The sequence below is a fragment of the Notolabrus celidotus genome, chromosome 3, assembly GCF_009762535.1.
Source record: "Notolabrus celidotus isolate fNotCel1 chromosome 3, fNotCel1.pri, whole genome shotgun sequence".
Taxonomy (NCBI): Eukaryota; Metazoa; Chordata; class Actinopteri; order Labriformes; family Labridae; genus Notolabrus; species Notolabrus celidotus.
The window spans coordinates 374,739-402,389 of NC_048274.1; the positions used below are offsets into that span (position 1 = coordinate 374,739).

The window sequence follows — 27,651 nt, forward strand, 5'->3', positions numbered from 1 at the left end:
CGCTGTAGAAGAAGTGACAGAGCGTCTGGCTCAAACCGAGCAGCTCGTCTCTCAGCTGAAGGAGCTGATCCGGGAGAAAGACGCAGTGCTTCGCTCCAAAGATGACCAACTCAAGGTGAGATCGGTCGCCCCGTGTCATCAGGCGTCTCTGGGCCTGGCTTATGAGAAACTTAAAATGCACTCTCAAACAAGTCAGTGTGATTTTTGGGGAGTCATAACTTGTTGCAGCACATCCCAAATAATTAATTGAGGATTTTTAGGATGCCACTCAGATTTTTGGGACCCAGAGCCACACTGGTCCTCCACTGGATCCACCCTTGCCACAATAAATGACTTACCTGGAGCAACAGATGATAATGCACAGAACTGTAGAGAAACACCTGGCTTCACGTTCAGAGTTTTATAAAGCGTCATCACAGCGGTGCATAATGATGCACTCAGTCGCTTTGTGCCGCTCGTATCATGAGCCCTGGTCTCACGTTCTCTGCTGCGGGTCTGCGTCATCATGGGATGTTTTTAGGGTAAATTCAGGTAAATGAGGCTCCATGTGAATATGCATTTGAAGCAGGAAAGTCATGTGATCAGGGTCTACAGATTGATTGCAGGTGCTGCATGTTGCATGAGTTAATGGAATATGATCTGCAGAAATTACTGTTTTTATGACAGTTACTGTTCAAATATTTGCATGAGAGCAAACGGCAAATATGATGCCGAGTAGAGAGGCTCCTCAATAAGTAGAGCGCCTCTGTTTTCTTCTGTAGAGTTCAATAAATACCTGCATCCTGTTAACTATTAAACTCCCAAGTTAAAGTTTACCTCACAATAATAGACAGGTATGTGAGGTGAGAGTTCATGCATTCCAGTACAGCCTATCACCACACTGCTGGAGTCACTGTCTTTTTAATTATTATTATTATTTTTATTATTATTATTATTATTATTATTATTATTATTATTATTATTTTTTTTTTTTAATTTTTTTTTTTATTATTATTTTTTTTAATTTTTTTTAATTTTTTTTAATTTATTTATTTATTTATTTATTTATTTTTATTATCGTTATTATTTTTTTAAATATATTTTATTTTATTTGTACATTTTAAACATATTAAAAAGATAATCAAACAATTGCTCAGACATTTGTAATGAAATAAAATAATAACAATAATTACAATAAAAGTAAAATAATAATAATGAGGAAGATAAAATTAATAAAATAAACAAACAAACAAACAAATAAATAAATAAATAAATAGAAAATGTGACTAAAAAATAGAAAAAAAGGAAACAATTAGTTGAAAATGTGATTTAAAATAAAAAATAAATAAATAAAAATTAGAAATATATAAATGAAGTAGATATAAAATCATTGACATAGAAAAGACCATACCAAGCTTCCATTTATGTAGTTTGTAGTGGGCTGCTGTGCATCAAACCTGCAGGAAGTGTTTAATACTCTGTTTCTGGCAGCTGGAAATGTCCTCCTGTGGTCAGACTGGAGTCACTTTCTTCAGTAGCACCTCCTTAAATGCTCTAATAAGGACAGCTTCATCACAAAGGGCTCCAGCTGATGAGTTTCAAGAAATATGTTACTGTTGTTACATGAAACATATCATCTGTGATGTAGGTGGAGAAGGAGACATGCGAGGCCAAGCTGTCAAAGCTGCGTCTGCAGAACAAAGCTAAGGTGACCTCGCTCAACGCACAGCTGGAGGAGCTGAGGAAACAACAGGGGGGTCAGGGCACGCCGACACACGGCAAAAAGGTAAAGTTACTGTCTCAGTATCCACACGTTTTAAAAAATCATGTTCAGATATATGCAGTGCTTACATTTCACCACCAGGGGGCTCTAAACCTCCAGTGTAAAGTCACCATGGAGCTGTTACAGAGCAATATCCTATTAGAGTCCAGTGTGTGCCTGATTTTACAGCGTTGTCTTCTTGTCTTTAGGGCTCATCAGAAGGAGATCAGGCCAGCCGAGGAAAGATAGTCCTCCTGAAGAAGAAGGTAGAGGAGCTGGAACAGCATCTTGCACAGAAAGTGGAACAGCTGGACAGCAAGGTAACACACCTTTATGTCTCATGTGATGCTTGATGATGTTTAATCAGCTCAGGTGGACAGGTATACAGTTACAGAGTGAGATGGAAGTACGACGAGAAGCAGGATCTGTTATCGTGTTTCTAATGAGAGGCGTTGCTCCAGATGAAGGAGGTCGAGTTTCAGCGGCAGCGAGGCGAAGATATGGACGCCATGCTGACTGAGAAGGACAGGAAGCTGGCAGAAAAAGAGGCCTACATCGTCCACCTTCAAACGGCGTTAGCAGGAGATCAGCCGGTCGCACCGCCAACACAGCAAAAGGTAATGCACGTTGATTTCATCCCTGCAGTTCAACCCTGAACACATTAATGCATGTTTAATGAATCTTTATTCCTGTGCTGTGTGTCTTCAGGTGCCAGAGGACGGCGGAGCGATGCTGGAGCTGCAGATGCTGGTGCAGACTCTGACCAGGAAGGTCGGGGAGTCCGAGGAGCGCTTCAGTTTGCTGCAGGAGCAGGCGGACAGCCTCAAAGAGCTGCTGGACTCGGAGAAGGAGCAGTACAGTCAGAAGGAGAGCATGTACAAACAAAACGTAGGTCTCAAGGATCATAGTTTGAAAATGCATGCAGGCTGTGAAGTTTTTCCTGAGATTTAGCTTCAATTCGTTGTCTTTTTAGCTGTATTTTTAATGCCAAAGATCACAGATATGACTGATTCAACAAAATATTTCCCCGTCCCAGCCTCTAATTTCCACGTGACTTCACTAGGAGCCCATTTCTTGAATGAATTTAACATTAAATTTAAGGTTGAGACAATAACAACTACAAGAAACAGTAAAAATCTCAACATTGAATTAAAAACAACGTATAAAAGAGTAAATAACTTATACATAATGTGGAGTCAGTGATTTAATCTGCAATAACAGTGCATTCTGATTTTTCTAAATAAGTAAAAAAAGGTTTCAAGACAGCATAACATTTTTGGACATGCTTTCCTGCAGCATGATAAAGTTTCTCCAACAGAAATATGAAGTTCAAGGTCTTTGATTTATTGTTTCAAAGTTCTGGAGGGAGTTTTTTTGCTGTTGAAGCACTGAGCAGTTTAGTTTGTGTAGCTATTAAAGAAGCAAAGGCTTTCCTGATTCATGCCCAGTGACAAAGATGTATGTCTTGTCGAGGATCTCCAAACACAGGAGGTAAAACAGGTCAATCAATCAGACTTTATTTATAAAGCGCTTTTCATACAATGTCATTGTAACACAAAGTGTTGTACATAAAAACAACTTAAAATAGAATAAGTTAAGAAAAATATATAAAAAAAGACCCCCCCATCTTAATCCCAACCCCAGCCTGACTCCAAACCCACCCCACAATCCTAAGGTTAAGAACACAATATATGCAACAATAATAATAAAATAAAATAAATAAATAGATACATGAAAAGTAAAAAAGAAGTTTCTGAACAAACTGAGGAAACGCTCTCATGATATCTTAAAGCTGGGGTTGGTAGTCTCGGAAAACTAGCATGAATTTGAATGTAGCATTTCCTCAGGACTCCGTCTAACCCCTCCCCTCCTCCCTCAGAGCTCCTCAAAAACGACGCCCCCCCCCCCCCGCTTTCATGAACGAGCGCCGCTGATTCTCGACCATATGATGGTGACTGATTCAAAACCGGTCCTCACCAAAACATTCTCATAGTGAAAGTTAAAAACACAAACAAACATGGCTGCTGTTAGCACTCACAACTATCATGCTAGCATTATCCAGTTGTACTGGTGACACGATATCAGGAGAAAAGTTATAACACATATATAATACTGTAACAGCTCTACTGTTTGTTAAACCTGTTCAGTGTAGATGCTCTTAATTCCTACAGTGTTGACAGTCAGTGAAGGCATCAGAAGAGGTGTAGAGTGTGTGAGCGGGAGAGAGGAGAGACAAGAGGAGAAGTTCTTCATTCATTCAAACATTGATTGTTGTTTTGTTGGTTGGCGTGGTAACGGCCGACAGTGACCGGTTATTAAAGATCAACGTGTTCACCAATCGGCTCGTCATCCCTACAGCGTCCGGACAGACGCTACAATACATCTACATTTCTGTAGGACTTACTAAATGTCATTAACTCTTCTGCTTGTCAGAGCCCCCGTGGTGAGAGCTTTTTAGACTCTGATCCGGACTACAGTCCTGAGCAAAGACCCTCATCGGGTCAGAGGGGACAGGCCCGAGGTGGAGCGAGAGGGGCAGTCAGTAGAGTCAGGGGAAGAAGAGGCAGGAGACGGATATTCGGAGTGCATGCCGGGGAAATGTACGCTCTGCAGGTGGCGGGCAGAACGGCAGGAAGGGATTTGAATGGTTTAAAATTTTGGGTCCCAAAAAACGGTGATTGGTTGGTGTTTTCCCAGGTTTACTCCGGCTGTAGATAGCAGCTTTTCTTCCTTCTTTTTTAAGAACACATCATGTATTGATTACCATCAGGACATAAAGATCATTTTAACCAGTAGAACAAAAAGTGGATCTAAATCCGATTACCAACCCCAGATTTAATGAGGAAACACTGGAGGTAAAAAAAGATGTTAAAACTCAACACAGGAAATTAAAATCACCAAAATGAAATACATTTCTAAGATAATAAAACACTAAAATATTAAACCATTACAAGAAAATAAGATGCTATACTTAAAATAAATAAATAAAATAGAATACAAGTGACTTAAATTTGAACACTGTCTTAAAGAGCCACCAAAGTTTCCTTTTTGGTCCATCACAAAATATAAGTCAGAGGTTTGTGGACCAGACGCTCGCTTCACCGTGAAACTTGACGCTGTTGTGTTTTCAGTTCCATTCTGCTGCTCATGACTAACCTCTGATGACACTCTTTGTGTTCGATTTTCAGATCCAGACGTTCAAAGACATCATCATTCAGAAAGACACCCAGCTGTCGGAGATCAACCAGATGCACGAACAGGAGCTCTTCAAGCTTGCAGCAAAGTCTGACGCCAGTGCAGACTTGGAGCAGGTAGAGACAGTAATCATGTCGTACATACTCAGTGAAGAGGAACAGTGATATCCTGGCAGTGAGTCTGCTGTGTTTGTTGTGTAATCTTAAACACTTCATTGTGTTTCCCCCTCAGCTTCTGAAGGCTCTGAAACAGAAGCTTCATGAGAAGGAGGAGGTGCTGCTGGGGAAAACTCAGGTCATCGATGTCCTCCAGGGAGAGGTGGATGGGAGGGACCAACAGATACAGGTCAGGGACAATATCTGTGTGTGTTGATGTTCTCTTCCTTCCTCAGTTTGCTCCTGCTCAGTCCCAAAATAACAAAGCACCAAAAGGTTTTGTCTTCCTCATTAAATCCTTGTCCCATCCTCACCTGTCCCCGTCTCTCCCCCCCCACCTCAGGAGCTCACGGAGCGGCTGCGGCGGCTACAAGTCGAACGAGAGAGCCTGGAGTCCAAGATGGAGGCGGAGAAGCATGTGATGAGAGCACAGCTTCGCGACCTGATGGAGAAGCAGCGGGCGGAGGTGCAACGAATGACAGAGCAGCATGAGGCCCAGATGGCTCAGACGCAGCAGGACCTCCTGCAGCAGCTGGAAGAGATGAGGAGGGCGCAGGCAACAGCGCCACCTGTCAGTCAGGAGGCCTCAGGAGGGGGAAACACGGCGATAGATTCAGCATCAAGTGAAAGGATCGCTGAGCTCCAAGGTTTGCTGTCCTTTCTCATGACTCCTAACATGCATGACTTCTTGTTATTATGCACCAAGCCGTTAATATCAAACTTTTCCTCCTCTTTTGTTTTCAGCACAAGCAAAACAAAAAACAGAAGAAGCCAGCAGGTCGGAGGCTAAGTTCTTGAAAATGAAGGCCTGGTCTAAATCTCGGATCAGACAGCTGGAGGAGGAGTTAAAGAAAAGCCAGGTGACGACAACTTCTGCTTTTATTATGGCATTATTATTTTTCCATTAAGAGTCTGATGGAAAGAAAAAAGATAAAGATAAAGAGTTTAATTTATCTCCTGCAGGCTGGTGTTGCTCCACCAGACCTGAATGCCCTGAGGAGTCAGATAACAGCGCTGGAGGAGGAGCGGGAGGAGAACCTGTGGAAGGTGGAGCAGTACGAGGAGCTCAGAGCAAAGAATGGTACCAGATTTAAATCTCTAACTGTGTGCTTCAAATTTACCTGATTTTGATTTAGAGTTTTTGGATGCTTTGATACCAAAACAAACTTTGTCTCTGATCTCTCCTGTCAGACATGCTGGAGGCGAAGCTGGTCGTATACGAGGAGCAGCAGAGGACACTACAAGCAGACCTGGAGCAGTTCACCAAGAGGGCTGCCTCTCAGGTATGAGAGATCCACCCTTCCTTTAAAACTCACCTTTATTTGTTTGAGGCCATCTGTAACTTCTCTTCTTCTTCTTCTTCTTCTTCTTCTTCTTCTTCTTCTTCTTCTTCTTCTTCTTCTTCTTCTTCTTCTTCTTCTTCTTCTTCTTCTTCTTCTTCTTCTTCTTCTTCTTCTTCTTCTTCTTCTTCTTCTTCTTCTTCTTCTACTTCTTCTACTTCTTCTACTTCTTCTACTTCTTCTACTTCTTATCAGACAAGTGAGTCGGGCAGCGCTGACGACACTCAGAGCCAGGTGCTAGAGTGGCAGGAGATGGTGACTGAGGCGGTCAGTGCCAGGGACCGGGCCAAGGAGGAGAAAGCTGCCATGGCTCTCCGCATCAGCCACATGGAGGAGGAAAGAGAGGGTAAGGCTTTCTCTGGAGGATGATACTACAAGCATGAGGAACTATCATGGTCTGAATTCATTCAAAAACATTACATGTAGACGGTCCCTGCACACTTGTATCTCTGTAGGCTCTGTAGGCATAGAAGCAAACATGAGGTCGAGCTTGCAGGACGGCTCGTACTGATGAAAATCAGGGTGCAGCTTTTTGTCCACCTTACGGGGAACTTCCACCAGATCTGTGTTCGATCCGCCTCTGCTCCGCCACTTCTATTTGTGCCGCATCAATCTCAACAGAGCAGATGGAGCGGGACAGGGAGTCAGGTTTCACCAAAACAAAATGGAAACATCCGGTTAATTTTCAGAATAAAACACTCTGTGTTATCACCAGATCGTATTTCACTTAACTACAACAACAAACCAAAGTCATGATGAGCGGAGCCAGGCCTGGAGTCAACAGGTCAGAGGTTTTCAGAGGACCAGAAAGACAACATGGATGAGGAGAGGAGGAGGAGGAGAATCCTTGATTCAGTGATTACTGCGGGGAAAACCTCGGTCACATGACTCCAGCTGTCCGGCGGTCCTGCTTTGTGCTGCATTCTGAAAATGCAGGCCGGATCTGGTGGAAGTAAAAGCAATGCTGCCCTGATCCTCCATGCACCAAACTCCAGGGGCTTTGTAGACCTCCCTCAGTTTTTTGTTTTATTTTGGAAGGTTTTTTAATAGAAATGAAAGGTCTAAGGATGCAGGGAGGGTCACGCTTCATAGATCGTACCTCTCCTTCATGCACATTTTAATCTGAGAGCATTTCAGGGATGTATGAAATTAACAGACATGACTTTTGGAGACTTTTTGATCAGGGTGGAGGAAAAGAAACTAATGTCACATAGGACAAGTATACATCTTTTATTACATGAACTATTCTGGTAATATTGCACAAACATGATAAAACTCTTGGCTCCAAAAACGTTTGCTTTCCCAGTTTATTTAATTTTATAAAGAAGTTGAAGAAAAATCAAACATGCAAAATCAAAAAGCTGCATAACTTCTTAGTTTTTTTCCACCCTGACTGTTTGATACATGAGAACGAGCAGCGGTTTAAATTCGTCATATCTTCATCATGCACACCTTGCACCCCACCATCATCACCGACAGCATCCCCACCCTGACGTTTGTCAGAGAGCGCTCTGAGTTTGTGATTTACTGTTGACCACGTGTCCTCTGTTGTCTGACTCAACATTACTTTCTTTTTTCTTAATTTCTCCCCCTCCCCTCCCTCCTCACCGTTGTTAACGGGGAGCATTTGGTTTCCCCTGTGGTGCCTCCCATCTCGTGGACCTCCGCCCCCTCCCCCCTCTCCCATTCTCCCTCTCCAGCCCCTGCTCCAGGGATGGGAGCAGCCACACTGAACAGTTTCCCATCAGTTTTGTGCATGCAGGCTCCTCCATACCTCCAGTGCAACTCCTGCTCGCTGTACTGCCTGCAGGTCCCCTGACCTTTAACCTCTGCTGGGTGGAGCTGCAGGTAGTACAGGGTCAGGGTGCACTTCAGGGTCTGCCATTTTGTTTCCCCTCCTCTTCCTCCTCCTCCTCTCCTGTGTTGTTCCTCCTCCTTTCCACTCCTTTCTGTTCTCCTGTCCTCCTGTGTATGTATCCATTGATTTCTGGTGTCTACACTAAAACACAGGAATAATCTACCAGAATAACATCCTCCGATCAGATATTTAAACACTCTGTCATCTTTCTTCTCTGATGGGACGGCTAGATTAGCTCTAACTCTAGGAAGAGGACTAAAGATTGCTTCTTTAGGTGTTAGATGCTACACAAAAACACAGGTAGCATGTCTATGTACCTCATTCACCGACATCCTCTTAAGATTATTCACATCTATCTCAAGAAGACTCCTGAGAGTAGCTCAGGGAAAGTTGGAAGCTCACACAGAGAGTTAGAAATGCCGACACTAGAATCTAAAATTGATTGAAGTTGGTGTGCAGCTGATTGTTTAATCACTCACTCAGTGAAGCAGACGTTAATAAACAAGGTTTGAGACCCTGAAGCTTCACGCCTCAGCAGTGATTAACGCTCTCTCTGAACGAGTACTCAAGTTAATTTGTTCCCAGAGTTGTTATAATTTAATTAAATCCACTAACAGAAACTCCCTCTCTTTCTTTTGTTCCTGTTTTTCTGTTGCATCGAATTCATCAAACTTTTTGGGGTCATTTCTGGTGATTTGATTCCTGTCGAGCACACCTTAACTCTCCTTTCTGTTTACATCGTTTCTGGAGATACCGTAATTAGGACTCTGAGTTGTGCAGATGTGGCTTTTAGAGGGACGTAGCATGCATGCTTCTTCATAGTCCTGCAGCCTTCCTCAGAAGAGTCCAGGATGCCGCCTACCTGGTCTCGTTACAAGAACCGTCTTACTGTATCCAGAGTCAGTTCAAATTAACCTTTTTCTAACAATGCATGCTTTTCAATCAAATAGTAATATCCTAACATTAACACTCATCAACTTTCTGTTTTCTGCTGCAGCACCGACACCTTTGCAGCTTTTGTTCACACTCTATTATTGTATTTATATAGCAGTGACTCTGAGGGAGAGACAGTTTTAGCTTTCACCTTACAGTTTTGTTTAATTGACACGATTCGTCAACTTAAAGCTCCTGTGAGGATTTTTTTTCTGGTTATAAATCAGACTGAAAGTATTCCTGATGCCTTTTTATGGCCTTAGCAGTCAGCAACAAGACTGAAAAGTACTGTAGGTGCTGTGAGGGGGGTAGGTGTCAGACCAGATGATTGACAGCTCGCAGATGAAGCAGCTTTATTTAACTTTCCCACAGCAAATATCCACAGAGAGTGATTTATTTCATAGTTAGAAGACAGAAGAATGAGATTTTTCGACTTATTTAGGCACAGGGCAAAATCAGCTAAAAGATGAGAGGTCACATTTTGTCCACAAGGGGGCACCAAGAGTTCCTCACTGGAGCTTTAATCACAGTTAATTATAATCAATCAAAGTGCATCCACTCAAATGCAATTTTTCCCCTTTGAGAGGCTCAAGAACAGCCATTGCATCACTTTCTACAACTGCACCAAACCCCATTTGGAGTAACAACAATTTAAGCTAACAGTTTAAGCTTAGCATACTTTTTTTTTAGTGTTTTATGCGTTAGGCAAAAGTTTTTGTTCAAAATTCACAAATTAAGAAGTTAAAATCACACATTTTTTGCAGTGATAGACCTTTAACTTCTGTGTTTAAATCCCTGATGGAGACTAGTGGCTTTAAAATGAGCTTTAAGACATCAATTTGAGGTTTAAAACGCCCCTACCTCTGTATTAAAAGTCTGTTTCTGTTTGATGTAAAGTTCTCAGACTCTTGGAATAACAATCTGAGCTTGTCAGGGGAATAAACTTTGCACACTTATCAGTGTCTAGGGGATAAAACATGACCATCTTTTTTAGTCTCAAGCAAACTAAAGAGGAACATATTTAATATCTGACACCAGAGGAGTTCTAGTTGTAGCTTTATGTGTCTCCTGTTCTTTCGTGTCGTGGTCTCTGTAGAGGAAATGCTCAGTTAGAGGCAGGCTGTGTTGCTCCACCTGATCAGTTGCATGCTCTTTATGATATCACTCACATAATGAACTTGTAGAATTCGCACAGTCCTTTTGCACTGAGCCAGTTTCTGCTAATCCCTGCTTCCTCCTCCTCTCTTCCTGCCCCACCCTTTGCTTTGAGCTGCCCTCCCTTCACCCTCCCCTTCACCTCAAAATCAGCCTGTTGGCACAAAACAGATGGGAACATGTTTTGTTCAGCCTAATCAATCCGGCCTTTCCCTGCTTGCATCCTTTGCTGCTAAATGAGAAATGAAATCTGTGACAGAGCCCCCCAAACCTACCACACCCCCTCAGATCTGCACCTGCCCCGCGTTACTCTAAATAACTCTCTGGTCTCCCGGCTGCAGAGAAAGGATGGTGACTCATGAAAAATGGGCCCTCGCCTCCATCCCACAGCCTCTCTTACTTCCCTTCTCCTACGTGTTTGAATGCTGTCATCCTCTGCTGTGCAAACTAGGTGTGCATGGCTCTGACTTAATGTTGCTTTTAAAGTGTTCACAGGTCCACGTACCTCATGCAAATACAAAAGTGCGATCATTTCTTAGTTTTGCTCTCTCCATACTCGATTTCCTCAGCCTCTGTCTCCATCCTTCTCACAGCCTGTCTCTGTTGTTGCCTTGAATCTGTTTCTGTGTTTTAAAGTCAGTTTTTTGTGTTAGAAGTGCCTCATCTCCCATTTCCTCAAAACCACCACCACCATCTTTTCCATCACACTCCTCTCTCCTCCATCCTGTCCTCAAAAAATGCATTCCTCCATGCCTCCATCTTTCCTCCTCCTTACCCATTTCAACCCCTCCTCTCCCCGCCCATTCATAAACACATCCTCAATCCAACAAACCGTCCCCCTTTCCCTGTGGCACAAAACTGATTGAGGATGACTGGTTCTTTCCTGGCTGCTCCGATCCAGCACTGGCCTCTCGGCAGCAGGAGTTGGAGGAGGAGCTGGCTCAGTCTCGGGGGCTCGGTCAGCACAGGGCCAAGAAGCTGACGGCTCCAGCCCAGCGAAGCCTGCAGGTAGGTGGACGAGATGACATCACTGAGGTTATATCAGCATCTTCTCAGACTTCTTTCTTAAACCTTCACATTTCAGATCCACTGGCAAGTTCTCCTAACGTGCAACCTGCACACCTTCATGCAAAAGCAACCTCTCACTATTTAAAAAGCACAGATCAAACCTTGCATTAAAGCAATTTATTTAACCAGTTGCATCCTTTATTTCCTCTCCATGACCCGAACACCTGTTGTTGCACTTTTGGTGCAACACATGAAATATCCCATGAGAAGTTTTGCACAACTCTCTGCAAGAAACCCCTGATAACAAACCCCTCCTGTTGGTCCTTTAGCTCAGTATCCTCAGCACAGAAGTCAAGGCAGAAGCAAAAAGCATGAAGAAGTTGTTGGCGGAGAGGAGAAGAAAGGGGAGTCACAAAACATGAGTCAAAATAAAGAGAATTAATTTGTATTTAAAGCTGAAACTCTGACCATAGCCTGGTGCCGATTGGTTATGGTTTGGGGATGTAACCAGGTTTAAAGAGAGCCCGCTTTGTCGTACTGAAAACTCTGACTTTGAAATCAACGGATCCAATTTTCTCTTCAAATCTGGCTACACACACCCCTCAACCTTTTGCATTCAGGTTAAACACTTAAGTTGCTACTCGGTGCTTTTAGTGCTTTGTGTCATGTGCATACCCTCTATTTGTCAGCTTTTCCTGACTTAAGCATGTAGTGATTGGATATTCCTTGCAGGAGGACTTTCCTTATCCCAGTGCCTCCACTTGCAGGCACACACACAAACAAATAAAGCCTCTTCAGAGATAAATAAAACACACGGAAGCTAGTTACAGCAAAATACAGCAATTCACAAGCACGCCGTACCAAGCGGTTCAAGATTATTCTGAGAATTGTGGCCTCCCTACTCCCCAAGTATGTAAAATGGAGGTCCAACAGAGATCCCCTGCAACAGCTGCAGGCTTTTTCACATCATGGATATGTACAGTCATGGCCAAAAGTTTTGAGAATGACACAAATATTACATTTTCACAAAGTCTGCTGCTTCAGGGTTTTTAGGTGTTTTTGTCAGATGTTTCTATGGTATAATGAAATACAATTAGAAGCATTTCATAAGTATCAAAAGCTTTTATTGAGAATTACACAGAATTCATGCAATAAGTCAATATTTGCAGTGTTGACCCTTCTTTTTCAAGACCTCTGCAATTCTCCCTGGCATGCTGTCAATCAACTTCTGGACCAAATCCTGACTGATGGCAGTCCATTCTTGCCTAATCAATGCTTGGAGTTTGTCAGAATTTGTGGGTTTTTGATTGTCCACCCGCCTCTTGAGGATTGACCACAAGTTCTCAATGGGATTAAGATCTGGGGAGTTTCCTGGCCAAGGGCCCAAAATCTTAATGTTTTGTTCCCCAAGCCATTTTGTTATGACTTTTGCTTTATGGCAAGGTGCTCCATCATGCTGGAAAAGGCATTCTTCATCACCAAACTGCCCTTGGATGGTTGGGAGAAGTTGCTCTCGGAGGACGTTCTGGTACCATTCTTTATTCATGTCTGTGTTTTTAGGCAAGATTGTGAGAGAGCCCACTCCCTTGACCGAAAAGCAACCCCACACATGACTGGTCTCAGGATGCTTCACTGTTGGCAAGAGACAGGACTGATGGTAGCGCTCACCTCGTCTTCTCCGAACAAGCCTTCCTCCAGATGCCCCAAACAATCGGAAAGGGGATTCATCAGAGAAAATGACTTAACCCCAGTCCTCAGCAGTCCAGTCCCTGTACCTTCTGCAGAATATCAGTCTGTCCCTGATGTTTTTACTGGAGAGAAGTGGCTTCTTTGCTGCCCTCCTTGACACCAGGCCTTCCTCCAAAAGTCTTCGCCTCACTGTGCGTGCAGATGCACTCACACCTGCCTGCTGCCATTCCTGAGCAAGCTCTGCACTGGTGGTGGCCCGATCCCGCAGCTGTAACACCTTCAGGAGACGGTCCTGGCGCTTGCTGGACTTTCTTGGGCGCCCTGGAGCCTGTTTGGCAACAATTGAACCTCTCTCCTTGAAGTTCTTGATAATTGGATAGACGGTTGACTGAGGTGCAATCTTACTCGCTGCTCTAAACTTCCCTGTTAGGCCCTTTTTGTGCAATGCAATGATGGCTGCATGTGTTTCCTTGCAGGTAACCATGGCGAACAGATGAGGAACAATGGTGTCATGCACCATCTTCCTTTTAAAGCGTCCAGTCACTCAATCATGACAGATTGATCGCCAGCCTTGTCCTCATCAACACCCACACCTGTGTTAATGTGTGTGACACCTGTGTGTCATTGAAATGATGTTAGCTGGTCCTTTTGTGGCAGGGCTGAAATGCAGTGGAAATGTGTTTTTGGTGATAAAGTTCATTTTCAAGGCAAAGAGGGACTTTGCAATTAATTGCAGTTGAGCTGATCACTCCTCATAACATTCTGGAGTATATGCAAATTGCCATTATAAAAACTGAAACAGCAGACTTTGTGAAAATTAATAGTTGTGTCATTCTCAAAACTTTTGGCCATGACTGTAGATGTGAGAGTTTAAATCAGCTGCATTTCCTTTTAATCAGTGATTCCTCTTATAATAATATAATCATTTTCAAGAAGGTCGCCAATTCAATATCAAGCTTTCAGTTAAGATTTCAGATTTGAGCTCTTATGTATAACTAGATGTATTTGCCCCAAACCAATCACTTCTTGAGGGATTAATAAAGTAGTTTGAACTGAATTGAAGGTGCAGAAAAAGCTTCTATCAGTCACAATAAATGTAAACAAACTCTGGAAGTTACTGAACGCCTCATTAGCTAATCTTGACAAGTACTCTTCTCTTCTATACTTTTTAAAGACACCTGTATCACCCTCATGTCTGCTGCAGACTTCACCTGAATCAGGAGGTTTTATAAATGCTCTGCCTCTCTTCATTTCACCCCCTCCCCTCCCCTCTCCTGCAGGAGGACTTTGAGTTTGACGGGCAGGCCCCGTTCCCGGACCCTCGGAGCACCTCGGAGAGCACGACCCCGATGGAGGGAGAGAACATGGGAGGTTGGTGGCCCGAGTACAGTTCTCCTGACACAGGTGTGAAACCCGCTAGACAGTTACACCGGCATGCACACGGTCATCTGCACATTACTTTGGGAATCTTCAGTTGCCTTTGGGTTGAGTTTTCATAGTTTTCACCATAACACTCCAAACTTTGTTTTAACGAGTGTTGGATTGTGGCTGTTGTTGGTTGGTTGTTGTTTTTTTGTTCATCTAACCCGGGAGAACTGTGAGCGTTACACGAGGGTGATCTACTTTTTAACAAACTGCTGGGATCAGAAACTGAGGAGCTCACGTTCATCAGACTGTGACATCTTTACATTTGGGAGAGTCACTCACGTGTTCATCAGTTTGCATTTGCATCAGTTTTTCGTTGGACACGTGCATGCTGGTTGAGCTGGCTAGTATTTGTTGGGATTGTATTTTTGTGAGATGTTATGAACGTAGGTGCTCAGACATCATCTGTGGTAAGTTTTGTTTTTTTGGTTGTTTGCATGCTCGACTCTTTTTCTGCATTTCCTCTCATCCTGCCTCGCCTCTTAACCAACAAATACATCAGCAGCTGTCTCAAAGATGACTAAAAAAACATGATGAATTAGAAACCAGAACCAGGAAGTTGAGCTTTACATTGAAAACTGACTGATGTACTTTTTGGTTGAGACTCTGAGCCCTTCAATTTGCTTTCTCCGCCTGTTTTTAATGAATAAATCTGCCATTAAACATCTGTTTGATTAGCACATGCTCATGTGAGAGATGTGCTTTCCCTGACTCTGTGTCCCCTGATTCCAGATTCCTACTCTTTCCTCCTTTCTGAAGATCTTTACACCCTTTTCCTCGTTGTTAGTAGAGCTATCACTGTTTTCAAAAAGCAGGTCCCAGCACATGAGATTAAACATAAAGCAGAATTGACACTTTTCTTTAATTTGCTGTGCCTCAAAAGCTCACAGGTGGCTTCTGACTTTGACGATGTGGCCATGCAAGATCTCCCTCACATCCTCACCCCTGATTATTCGTTAAATACGTCCGCTTCTGTTCCTTCAGGAGCACAAATCACAGCCTGTCCAAACAAATCATTACTTTATATTCTATTACATCTAAATGGTAGTTTACCTGCTGCATGGAAGGTGACAGCCCTACAGATACAGCGTAATAATGTAGAAGTTGTTCCCTTTGAGCCGCCTGAAAGCTTTAACCTCAGATGTTTTGTCAGAAGATGTAACTTAACAGTGCCTCAAGATAAAGGCAGATTAAATGAGTGATTGAAAACAGTGTGAATGGAGAGAGCCTGTGTTGTGGACTGGTGAGTATTACAGTCCTCTCTTTATGTCCAGGTAGAAGTGGACTCCTAGATTAGATTAATCCGCCTTCCCTTCTTCCGCCTTCATTTCTGACTGACTTTTATTCGTTCATGGCACCTCTTTAACACTCGTTCCCTTCGTCTGATGATTCCAGATGGTTTGCGTTCGGTTGTGGAGGAGCTGGAGTTGGAGAGGAACCAGCTTCAGGAGCAGATCCTGACCCTGGAGGAGCGCTGTCAAGATCTGGAGGATCGGCTGCAGCTGCAGGCTCGCATTGAGACATTACAGGTAACATCACTGAAGACATCCGCATCCAGCATCACACACAATCCTGTCGCAGCAGCATTAAGTCAAATCAGTGTATCGTGGGTTCAGACCAAAAGCAAAGCAGTTCCTTTTGCAGCATTAAGTTATTGCAAGGTGCAAACAATCTCTATTTATAAAGCGCTGAATCCCAACAAACGTTCTCCTCAGGCTCTTTCTAAACAGAGCAGGTCTAGACCGGACTCTATGTTCTATTGTTAACAAACACCCAACATCAAGACCAGATAAGATCCAGTCCCATCTTACAGACAGGACTCAGTCTGACCTCATCTTAATCCACCATGAGCAGAGCACTTTGCAGCATTTAGCAAGTTACAGTGGCAAGGACAAACTTCCTTTAACAGGCAGAAACCTCCAGCAGGACCAGACTCATGTTAGACACACATCCGCTGAGACCGTGTTGGAGAGAGGGATAGAGGGAGATGAAGAGAGAGAGAGATGATAGTGGGGAGACGGATAGTAGTAGTTGTAGCAGCTGGAGTCTGGGACGTCCACAGCAGCAGAGATCCAGAGGAACCTACGAGACAAGGGAGCTCAGGGACTCCAGAAAGGTCTAAGAAAAGAGAGAAGAGAGGGAGACCAGAAGAAAGAAAAAGAGGAGAAGAAATGGTGAAAGAATGACAGAAGGAAAGGAGGGGATAAGAAAAGGAGACATACAGGATGAAGAAACATGGAAAGAACAAAGAGATGAAGAAAAAAAGGAAGACAGATGAAGAGAGAGAAGTGGATAAAGAAAGAAGGAAAGAAAGAAAGTAGGAAGGAAGAAAAAAGAGAAAGAAGTAAAGAAAGCAAGAAGGACAGAATGAAAGAGAAGGAAAGAAAGAAGAAAAGAGAGAAAGAAAGGATGAATAACAGACCCCAAAAAAAGGAATCTACAGCAGAGATCCAGAGGAACCTACGAGACAAGGGAGCTCAGGGACTCCAGAAAGGTCTATGGTTAGTAACTTTAATGGGACAGGAAGAGTTAAAGTGAGAGACAGGCAGAGAGAGGAGAGAGAGGGAAAGACAGGATCCCAGTGTGTCAGTCTAAGCCTATAGCAGCATAACTAAGACCTGGTCCAAGCCTGATCCAGCTCTAACTATAAGCTTTATCAAAAAGGAAAGTTTGAAGCCTACTCTTAAAAGTAGAGAGGGTGTAGGTCGGCTTCCTGGGCCGGCCTTGAGTAACTTGCAGCAGCAGCAACATTCATGCAGACACAGCTTATGTAGAAGGAGGGGAGATTAACCCGGCTGTGTGAACCTTTCAAGTACTCATAGAGGTGAATATTTTTAGTTTCTAATGTCGAACTCTCTCAAGTGATCTGAGTGAAAATATCAGCTTTGCTTTTGGTCTGCACACCCCTCTGAGCTGTAAAGTCTTAAACCTGAGAACGTCTGACCTGCTGATACATAACAATGAGTGAATCTGCATGATTACCCCCCATAAAGTAGGATTCTGTAACAAACCCTTCTAACACAGGTGACGTTTGATGTAGATGAAGATGAGCAGCCATTTTGGGTCTCTCAGGTGTGTTGGGTCTCTCATGTACGTGTGCGCTGGAGAGCACCTCTGGCGGTGACGGCTAACGGTGTGGTGTGCTTGATTAACTCTGAACACGCTGTGATTCAAATGTTCTGTCGCAGACCTCCTGGGTGTCAAAACAAATCTCACTTCACTGCTGGACTCAAAATTAAAGACATCAAAGTTTATTATTTGGGGAGAGTAAACATCAACGTGTATCTGGGGACTGTGTTTACAACATTGACAATAAGATAAAAAGTCTCATTTGATGCTTTTCTCCAGCGGGTCTGCTGTCGTCCACGTCTGTGTGCAGTGACAGTTTCATTTTCCCAAGCAGTGAGAATTTAATCCCTGCGTATTGATCTTTGTTTTTCTGCCATCACAGAATGAGTCAGAGAAACTGCAGAGCCAGCTTGCCAGCGTCAGGAGTCAACAGAGCAGAGACGCAGAGAAGCATCAGCTGCTGGTTGGCAGTCTCAACGAGCAGCTCAAAGGGTAAGACTTTCATTCACACCGGGAGCAACATTTTTATCATTCCTAAAGCTTAAACTGGAGATATCCACCTTTAGTCCAAGCTTTTATCTATGTTTTTAAATTAAGTGTGATATTTTTCTCTCTGAAATTGACTGGTATTAATACTGGGTGCCTCTTTATGATCTACAAAAGCTAACAAGACCATCACTAACACAATGATTCCTGTAAAGTTACTTTCACACAGGAAATGACGGCTTCAGCTCGTGCTGTCATGGCATTCATAAAGGCTGAGTGTGTTTCTGCTGTCTGCCGTGTCTTTCCCATAAGATTTACCCGAAATGAGGACATAAACTTTCTATAAATGTGATCAGGAAAAGGTCTTTTTACATTAAAAACAGGTGCTTCAGATACCAGCTGAGCAGAGAGAGAGAGGCACGAAAAGGAGATTGCACAAGAGCAAATATTTCCAGGCATTTTTGGACTAAAGTTGAATTAAGAGCTGTGCAAGTGACTTTATTTACAACCATCCTGGGCAAAACTTCAAGATAAAAAAAGGGACATACCTAAAACGGAATAATAATTCATTTACTTTTTTTTTTTCACAACATGGGATACTCAGTTTCAGGTCTCTTCTTTAGGGAATGGCTTTTTTACATTAAAGGTGACATATCACGCTTTTTTCATCAACATATATTGGTCTAAGAGGTCCCCAAAACATGTCTTTAAAGTTTATGCTCAAAAAAACACTTTGAAATCAGATTTTGGTCTGCCTGAAAAACCCTCTTCTTCAGTCCTCCTCAGAACAGTCTGTTTTCTCTCTGACCACGCCCCCTCAGGAAGTGGGTGTGGCCTCGGCTCTCCAGCACGTTGATCTAATGTTTACATGTTGGCTGAATATACACGGCTGCTCACAGACCCGCGTTACTTCAACCCTCTGAATCTGATCCAGAATCTGATCCTGACGGAGAGGCGCCTGCAGCAGGACCTTTCTGAACCATTGGTCACAGATTTAGTGTTTCTTGTTGTTTTATTTGTCAGTATGTCGACGTGTGTCTTGGTACACAGCTACGACATGTAGCTATGTGGCTATGCTAACTAGCGCTATCACTTTTCCATGAAAACTACAAATCATCCACTAGATCTTCAAATCTGCAGACGTGGGGAGTAAACCCGACCTTTGTGTTTATTAAGACAGCCTACAACTAGCATGCCTCCCTCCTAAGCTCCTTGTTAGCACACATGTGTGCAGGGAATGAAAAACGGAGGAGGGGTTGAGTTGTATTTTATACAGTCTATGGGCTGAACAAGCTCCGAGCTCTGACTTCCTGTTACAGACCGGATGGCGTTGTGACATATGAAAAACACTGAAAACTGAAACGGCTGGTTTCAGCACACATTTACAGAAAGGTGGAGAAATCAGAACAGGGGCAGAATGGATTATTTTACTTTTCAGGGGGTTTGTAGACAGGGACACATATTTCAGGGAGAGAACCATTAAAAAGTCCATTTTGCATGATATGTCACCTTTAAGAACTGATGCTAAAGTTAAACAGAGATACCAGCTGAGCAGAGAGAGGGGCAGAGAGATAGAGGCACAAAAAGGAGATTGCACAAGAACATAATTTATGGCTACATTTTTTGCACAAAAGTTGAATAAAGAGCTGTGCAAGTGACTTTATTTACCAAATAAGTGTCCTGTGCAAAACTTAAAAATAAAACCCTTGTTTAAAAATATAAATAATGTACATAAAACAGAGTCATAATTCATTTACGTTTGTTTTCAATATCAGGGGATACTTTCAGGTATTATAACAGTTTCAGCTTCTTCAGGAAATTACTTTTTTGTATTAAGAACTGATGCTCAAGTTAAACAGGGACACCAGCTGAGCAGAGAGAAGTGCAGAGAGATAGAGGAATGAAAGGGAGATCGCACAAGAACAAACAAAGGGGATGCTTTTGGGTATTCCAACATTTTTAGATAGCTTTTTTGCAGGAAATGATCTTTTTACACTAAGAACTCCTGCTTGATTCAAACACAGATACCAGGGGAGCAGAGAGAGGGGCAGAGAGATAGAGACATGAAAAGGAGATTGCACAAGAGCAAATATTTCCAATAAAACCTGATGTATTTTATAATTAATACAGCATACCTGCTGCCATCATGATTTATGACATTTGTTCTGGACTGAAGTTAACTAAAGAGCTGTGCAAGTGACTTTATTTACCAAATAACCTTCAGAATAAAAGCCTTGTGGGAAAATGAAGGGAGACTCTCCACAGAAAAAAAGAACGGATATTGCTTTTGTTTTGAAAGCATTCTGGAAGTCCTGCCATCATTCCAGATTATTTACCTGTGAAAAATGTGATTAAAGCTCTGTAACTCACCAAACCTCATCCTGCTGTGTTCTACTTTTTAATGAGCTTGATCTGTTCTGTTCCCTCAGACTGAGTAACACACAGGAGTGCCTGGAAAGCTCTCTCATCGAGAAGGAGAACACGTTGGCGAAGACGTCTGAGAAACTGGAGCTCATCAGCAGCCTCCGAGAGTCTTTGACTGAGAAAGAAGCTCAGTACAAAGATGTGTCAGACAGACTCCTCCAGACTGAGCACGCTGTAAGTTCTTCCTCTGTCTCTTTGTGTCTCTGTGCAACAATCAGAAGTGGTTCATGTTGTTGATTGTTTTGTCTTTTGCAGCTTGAAAGCGTTAGCACGAAATGCAGCAGCTCAGAGAAACAGCGCTCCGAGCTGAAGACTGAAGTGTTGGACGTCACGCAGAAGCTGAACGTGCTGAGGGAGAAGGTGTGTTTTCTGTTCTTTCTCTAACCTTGGCTCAATTCTATCAGATATTTTAGGTACCTAAAAGAGTTTCCCCTGCTTGCAGAAACATGTGTAACTGCTGCAGTATTGCTGGGGATTCTCCTGCTTAAAGTTTGTCCTCTTAAAATTCTTGTTTTAGTCACTAACTGGCCCAGGTTGGTCCTCTAAAGCCTGGTTTATACTTCTGCGTTGAATCAATCCTATGCTGTAGGTCTGCATAGCCCTTTTTCGATGCAGAAGCCTACGCCTGTAGCCTGACATGCACCCCCTCCAAAATGAATCTACACTTTGAAACAACGTGGACCGCAAGCCCTGTGATTGGTCCTCTGGAAGGCATCGTATTTCCTGCGTTTACAGCACTTCTGGAATTGCCTTCCAGTGGCCGTACATTTCATCTCCTCTGATGTCACCTCTTCCCTGTAATCATTGCTGTGTGATAAACATGTATCAGCTCTAAATCAACATGACACGCTCTGAGTGGCTGTGAAGAAGCAACCAGGAAACATAGCAGGGTGTCGGCAGTTGTTTACAAAGAAATATAAGAGAAGAAATATATATTGCAACTGTCCATATCTGAGAATTGAAATAAAATGATAGTTATTTAAATTTTGAGTTCAATCCAGTTTTCTTGAAAAACGTTAGAGAATCGTGAGTGAATCGTATCGTAAACCAAAAATCGTGATTTGAATCGAATCACTGGTTGAGTGTATCTTTATCCCTACAAACCAGACTTCAGTGTATGACAGCATCACAGAAAGGATCCCTGCAGGGTTAGACCTTGTGCATCTTTAATAAGGCCTTTTAAGATCCTGAAACTTTACCATAGGACGTAGGAGTTGCTGTTCTACCTCTGCCTTGAGGAGTTAGTTTGATTGTGGTGTTTTTTTTTTTGACACAAACAGATTTAAACACACTCTGCTCTGAGCATCGAGGCAGCAGGAGATCAAGAACTCCTGTATTCTTGGAGCCAAAATAAGCATGCATGTAAATGCATTCTGGTGGTTTCTAAGAGAGCAATAAAATGTCTAATTCTGGTTTTAAAGGTGACATATCACGCTTTTTTCATCAACATATATTGGTCTAAGAGGTCCCCAAAACATGTCTTTAAAGTTTATGCTAAAAAAAACCACTTTGAAATCAGATTTTGGTCTGCCTGAAAAGCCCTCTTCTTCAGTCCTCCTCAGAACAGTCTGTTTTCTCTCTGACCACGCCCCCTCAGGAAGTGGATGTTCCTTGGCTGTCCAGCACATTGATCTAATGTTTACATGTTGGCTGAATATACACGGCTGCTCAGAGATCGTGTTACTTCAACCCTCTGAATCTGATCCTGACGGAGAGGCGCCTGCAGCAGGACCTTTCTGAACCATTGGTCACAGATTTAGTGTTTCTTGTTGTTTTATTTGTCAGTATGTCGACGTGTGTCTTGGTACACAGCTACAGCTACGACATGTAGCTATGTGGCTATGCTAACTAGCGCTAGCACTTATCCATGACAAATAAAAATCATCCACTAGATCTTCAAATCTGCAGACGTGGCGAGTCAAAGCGACCTTTGTGTTTATTAAGACAGCCTACAACTAGCATGCCTCCCTCCTAAGCTCCTTGTTAGCACACATGTGTGCAGGGAATGAAAAACGGAGGAGGGGTTGAGTTGTATTTTATACAGTCTATGGGCTGAACAAGCTCCGAGCTCTGACTTCCTGTTATAGATCGGATGGCGTTGTGACGTATGAAAAACACTGAAAACTGAAACGGCTCGTTTCACACACATTTACAGAAAGGTGGAGAAATCAGAACAGGGGCAGAATGGATTCTTTTCATTACAGGGGGGTTTGTAGACAGGGACACATATTTCAGGTAGAGAACCATTAAAAAGTCCATTTTGCATGATATGTCACATTTAAGTAGAGCAACTTATTTTATCTCTAAGGTTGAAGCTGCAGTTAATAGGTCTGTTTAGAGGCTTCAGGTTGATTCAGTCATCTGATGCTGTCTGACCATGATTAAAATCAAGGTTCCCCTGTGATACATGCGTTCTTTATTTGTTTCTGTTGAGTTAAAAGTGATGTTATTGATCTGATCTGGCTTTTTATTCATTCTTTTTCCTTGTCTTTTTATCTTCAGGCACAAAAGCAGGAAGTCACCATCGAAACTTTACAAACTGACCTGGATCAGACCAACGAGGAGCTGGACAAACTGAACACCGCCTACCTGGAAGAACGAGCCCAGCTCATTCACGATCTTCAAAGCTGCGAGCGTGAAATCGACAGCCTCAAAGACGTCCTCGTGGAAAAGGACAAAGAGATCACGACGCTCGCTGGTAACATGGCCGAGTACGCAGAGCAGATCACCGTGCTGAAGCAGGAGATCAAACTCAAAGAAGAGAGCCTGGTTCAAGTAGAGAACGCGCTGAGCAAAGCAGAGCGGGAGGCCATGATTATGAGAGAGTCACAGAGCTCAGACCAGCAGGCTCTGGACGGCAGGATGACGGAGCTGATCGGGAGCCTGAAGGACGCTGAGGCGGAGCTGAACACAGTCAAAGAAGAAAGAGAGTCCAAAGTGAGCGAGGTGGAACATCTGATAAAGCAGACGGAGGAGGACAAGATAACGATCCAGGAGCTGCGAGGAGAGCTCCAGAAGCAGGCTGTGAGCCAGCGTAATCATCTCTCTGAATGTGAATCACACATCTCGTCTCTGAAGGAGCAGCTGACGTCATCCAACCTGAAGCTGCAGGAGTCAGACGGCCTCGTTGTGCAGCTCAAGGACAAAAACTCTGGCGGCGAGCGACTGCAGCAGCAGCTCAGCGAGAAAGAGCAGGAGCATGAAAAAGAGCTGAAAGCTTTCAAGGAGGAGCAGAACGAACTGATAGCACAGCTGGAGAAATACAAGAACGACATGCAGACGTTATCGATGAGCGAGGAGCAGGTCAGGAAGGAGATGCAGGTGAAACTGGAAACCATAACATCTCTGGAAACTCGGCTAAAAACAAGTGATGAACAAGCCGAGGATGAGAGGAAGAAGTTCAACAACGAGATGCAAGAGCGGGTTTCAGAGAACGAGAAACTGAGCAGTGAGCTTCAGAGTAAATCTGAAAACATCTCCAAACTTAAGAATTCATTAAAGAACATCAAGACTGAGAAGAAGCAGCTGCAAGAGAAACTCACAGGGCTGAACGAGGAGCTCGAGCTGCAGAAGAAGAACGAAAAGCAACTTCATGAAAAGGTGGAATCAGCTCTCGAGCTCAACTCCAGTCTCCAGAATCAAGTGCAAGGCCTCACGGAAGAGAAGGAGACTCTTGAGAAGGAAGTAGCTGAAAGCGTCAAATCTATGTCAGAGGTTAAAGGTGAGAAGGATTCCTTACAAGACAAGATATCTGCGCTGGAAACACAGCTGTCACAAAATACAACAACAATCCAGCAGCTGCAGAAAGAGAAAGAGGAGCTGACGGTTCAGACTCAAGAGTTAAACAGAGTCCTGGAGCAGAGCTCAAACTCAAACTCTGAGATCCTTCTGGAGAAAACGAACGAATGTAGTCATCTTCAGCAGCTCCTCAGGGTCAGGGAGGAGACGGTGACGCAGCTGCAGGAGAGAGTTCACAACCTGACCTCTGAGGTGGAGCAGCTCCAGCAGGACGTGGCAGAAAGAGAGCGGACTCTGAGAGATCAAACTGAGGCTCAACAAAACGAGAAGACGCAGCTTCAGGAGACTCTGTCGCTGCTGCGAGAGCAGGAGAGCGGTCTGAAGGCCGGGCTGATGGAGAAGGACGCAGAGCTGAAAGAGAAGCAGAGCGAAACGACAGTTCAGAGTCAGCTGGTGTCCAAACTACAAGCAGAAACTGAGTCACTCAAAGGAGAACACTCACAGCTTCAGCAGCAAATCAAAGAGAAGGAGGAAATGTTGAAGAAAGTGAAGCAGCAGTGTAAAAAACACAAAGAAGAGCTGAACGAGAAAAACAAGGCGGTTAAATCTCTGAGCCAACGAGTCGCAGGGATGGAAGAAAATGCACGAAAGCTGGAGTCAGAAGGAGAGAAGAGAGAAGCAGAGACGTCTCACTTGAACAGTCAGATCCAGGCTGTGACCGAGGAGAGCGAGAAGCTCCGTGCTGCATGTGAATCCAGAGAGAAGGAGCTTTCTCTGCAAGCTGAGGCTCTGTCAGACCTTGACCGACAGCTCAAAGCTACACTGGAAGAAAACTCCAGTTTCAGCTTGAAGATAAACACGTTGACAGAAGCGGGTCAGAAACTACAGAAGGAGCTAGATCAGAACGTCAAATCAGTGTCAGAGCTCACAAACGAGAGGAGTTTACTCCAGGAGCAGAAGTCTGAGCTGGAGATTCAGAGCGCAGAGAGTAAGAGAACAATCGAAGGCCTGCTGAAGGAGAAGGAGGCGCTTACTTACGCTGCAGAGGAGTTCAAGAAGATCCTGAAGGAAAGTGAAGAGTCCAACTCTGCAGGTCTGCTCCAGAAAACAAGTGAATGTGCCGATCTGTCCAAGACGTTACGAGAGAGAGAAGAGCAACTCCAGAGTCTACAGACGCAGGTAGACGGCTTCAAAACCCTCGTGGATGAACTCAGTGAGTCTCTGAGAGAGAAGGAACAAACCGTGTCAGATCTGAGAGCACAGATGGAAGCTCAGCAGAACCAGCTCCTGCAGCTCCAGGACACCGTGTCCATGCTGCAGGAGCAAGGATCCGTCCTCAAGTCAGGGCTGATGGAGAAAGACGTTCTGTGTCAGCAGAGAGCGGAGGAGTGCGGTGTTCTGCAGAACGAGGCCACGCAGCAGAAAAGCTTCCTCTCACAGCTGCAAGGCGAGGTCCAATCCCTCAGGCGAGAGTGTTCGGAGGCAAAACAGCAGATCGAGCAGAGAGAGGAGGCTTTCAATGAAGTTAAAAAAGAGCTGCAGACTCAGAGAGAGGAGCTGAATAAGAGGAACGAGTCAGTGGTCTCACTCAGCGGTCAGCTAGGTGCCATGAATCAGAACTCTGCAGAGATGGAGGTGGAAGTTGTGAACCTGAAGACGGCCGTGCAGAAACTCACTGAAGAGAACAAACAGCTGACGCAGGAGGAGGAAGAGAAGAAGGCAGAGATCGTCGATTTTAAAGATAATGTTCAAGCTCTGAACGAGCAGAACGCAAGACTCAAATCTGAGCTGCAGAAGATCGTCACAGAGCTCTCCAGAGTCCAGAAGGAAGGGGAGGAGCTCAGAGGGGAACTCAGAAGTGTGCACTCAGAGAAGGAGTCGTTTAATGTGACCGTGCAAGGAAAAGACGACTCCCTGAGGCAGCAGGAGGGTTTCATCCAGCAGCTCCACGGCAGGGTCATCGAGCAGGAGGAGCAGCTGAAGCAGAGAGCAGAAGATAACGTCGGGTTGAGCGCGAAAGTTTCACAGCTTGAAGATTCTGTGGCTCAGCTGAGAGGTCAGGTTGACGGTCTGACTTCAGAGTCCTCACAACTGAGAAGCACTTTGGAGAGAAAGGAAGAGTCAAGGCTTGAGTTTCAGAGTCATTCTCAGGCAGCTGCTGAAAACCTGAACTCAGATCTACAAACCAAAGAAGCCGAGTGTGAGAGCTTGAAGGAGCAGGTTTCACACCTCGAGGAGTCCGTCACAAAGCTCAGAAACTCACTCCAAGTACAAACAACTGAAGCTGAACGTCTGAAAACGTCCCTCCAAGAAAGAGACGCCTCTCTTCTGGACCAATCAAAGACTCTGCAGGAGATCCAGAGACGAGCAGACGAGGCTTTGCTCTTCAAAACGCAGTTCATGGAAAGCACAGAGCACGTGTCGCAGCTGCAGAATCAGATCCAGAGTCTGGCCTCAGAGTCTGAAAACCTCAAGACGTCAGCGGAGGAAATGCAAAGTGCCTTTAACAACCTTCAGGAGAAATATGCAACAAACTTAGAGGAGCTCCAGGATGTGAGGAAGCAGCTGTCCCAAAGAACAGAGGAGGCGTCCAAGCTTCAGAGAGCGCTGGATGATTCCAGTAAAGAACATCAGACTGCAAAGAGAAGCATGGAAACGCTGAGGGAAGAGTTATCAGAGGTTCATCTGAAGCTGGAGAGAACTGAGAGCCTTAACTCGAGTCTGTCCAAAGAGAAAGATGAAGCGTTCGCCTCCCATCAAAAGAGCGTGTCTCTTCTGACCGTCGAAACAGACCGACTCAAATCACAACATCTGCAAGTCGTGGCACAAATGAACGCTCTGACTGAAAACCTGGAGCAGAGAGAAATGGCTCTCCACGCGATCAACAATCAGTACACATCTCAGGCCAAACACGCGTCTCAGCTGGTCTCAGAGATGCAGAGAGTCGAGGAGCAGAATAAGAGACTTCACGAGGAGATGAGCATGTCCAAGGAGGAGCACCAGAAGCTCCTCACGGCCGTCAGGAACGAGAACACACACTTAAAAGAGGAGGTTAGGAAAGTGTCAGAGGAGAGGGAAGAGTGGGTGAGAAGACACCACGAAGAGCGGGAGCAGCAGTCCACCAGCATGAGTGAAACGCTGCAGAGAATGAAGGCCGAGAGGGAGAGCCTGCAAGCACAGGTTAGTGCCAAAGACGAAGAGCTGACTCAGTTAACTCAGAACATTCAGAAGGTAGAGCAGATTCTGCAGGACTCTGAGCAGGAGTGGCTGTTAGTCCTGGATAGAGAGAAGCAGGATAAGAGTCTGCTGACAGAGCAGCTGAGGAGTGTTGAGAATGAAATGAAATCTAAAGATGTGAAAGTTAACGCTCTGAAGCAGGACTTGGACGGTTTGCAGGAGAAGCTAGCTGAAGCGTCGTCCGCTGTTAGACAGGGC

At 44.1% G+C, this 27,651-nt stretch overlaps 1 protein-coding gene across 2 annotated transcripts in view; it reads left to right on the forward strand.

The window, feature by feature from the left end:
• si:ch211-220f16.2 (golgin subfamily B member 1) overlaps positions 1-27,651 on the forward strand; it is a 51,464-nt gene that overhangs the window by 7,593 nt on the left and 16,220 nt on the right. Inside the window, exons 3-22 of one of the 2 annotated variants that reach the window (XM_034679849.1) lie at positions 1-115; positions 1,628-1,765; positions 1,951-2,061; positions 2,203-2,358; positions 2,450-2,629; positions 4,930-5,052; positions 5,168-5,281; positions 5,435-5,738; positions 5,836-5,951; positions 6,055-6,172; positions 6,283-6,374; positions 6,627-6,777; positions 11,279-11,385; positions 14,355-14,478; positions 15,895-16,028; positions 17,524-17,571; positions 17,951-18,060; positions 20,484-20,652; positions 20,734-20,838; positions 22,981-27,396. The exon at positions 1-115 is cut by the window's left edge and continues 50 nt beyond it. In XM_034679849.1, the coding sequence (XP_034535740.1) occupies positions 1-115; positions 1,628-1,765; positions 1,951-2,061; positions 2,203-2,358; positions 2,450-2,629; positions 4,930-5,052; positions 5,168-5,281; positions 5,435-5,738; positions 5,836-5,951; positions 6,055-6,172; positions 6,283-6,374; positions 6,627-6,777; positions 11,279-11,385; positions 14,355-14,478; positions 15,895-16,028; positions 17,524-17,571; positions 17,951-18,060; positions 20,484-20,652; positions 20,734-20,838; positions 22,981-27,396 (6,931 nt within the window). The remainder of the gene's footprint in view (positions 116-1,627; positions 1,766-1,950; positions 2,062-2,202; positions 2,359-2,449; positions 2,630-4,929; positions 5,053-5,167; positions 5,282-5,434; positions 5,739-5,835; positions 5,952-6,054; positions 6,173-6,282; positions 6,375-6,626; positions 6,778-11,278; positions 11,386-14,354; positions 14,479-15,894; positions 16,029-17,523; positions 17,572-17,950; positions 18,061-20,483; positions 20,653-20,733; positions 20,839-22,980; positions 27,397-27,651) is intronic. The other variant, XM_034679850.1, reaches the window with a different exon arrangement.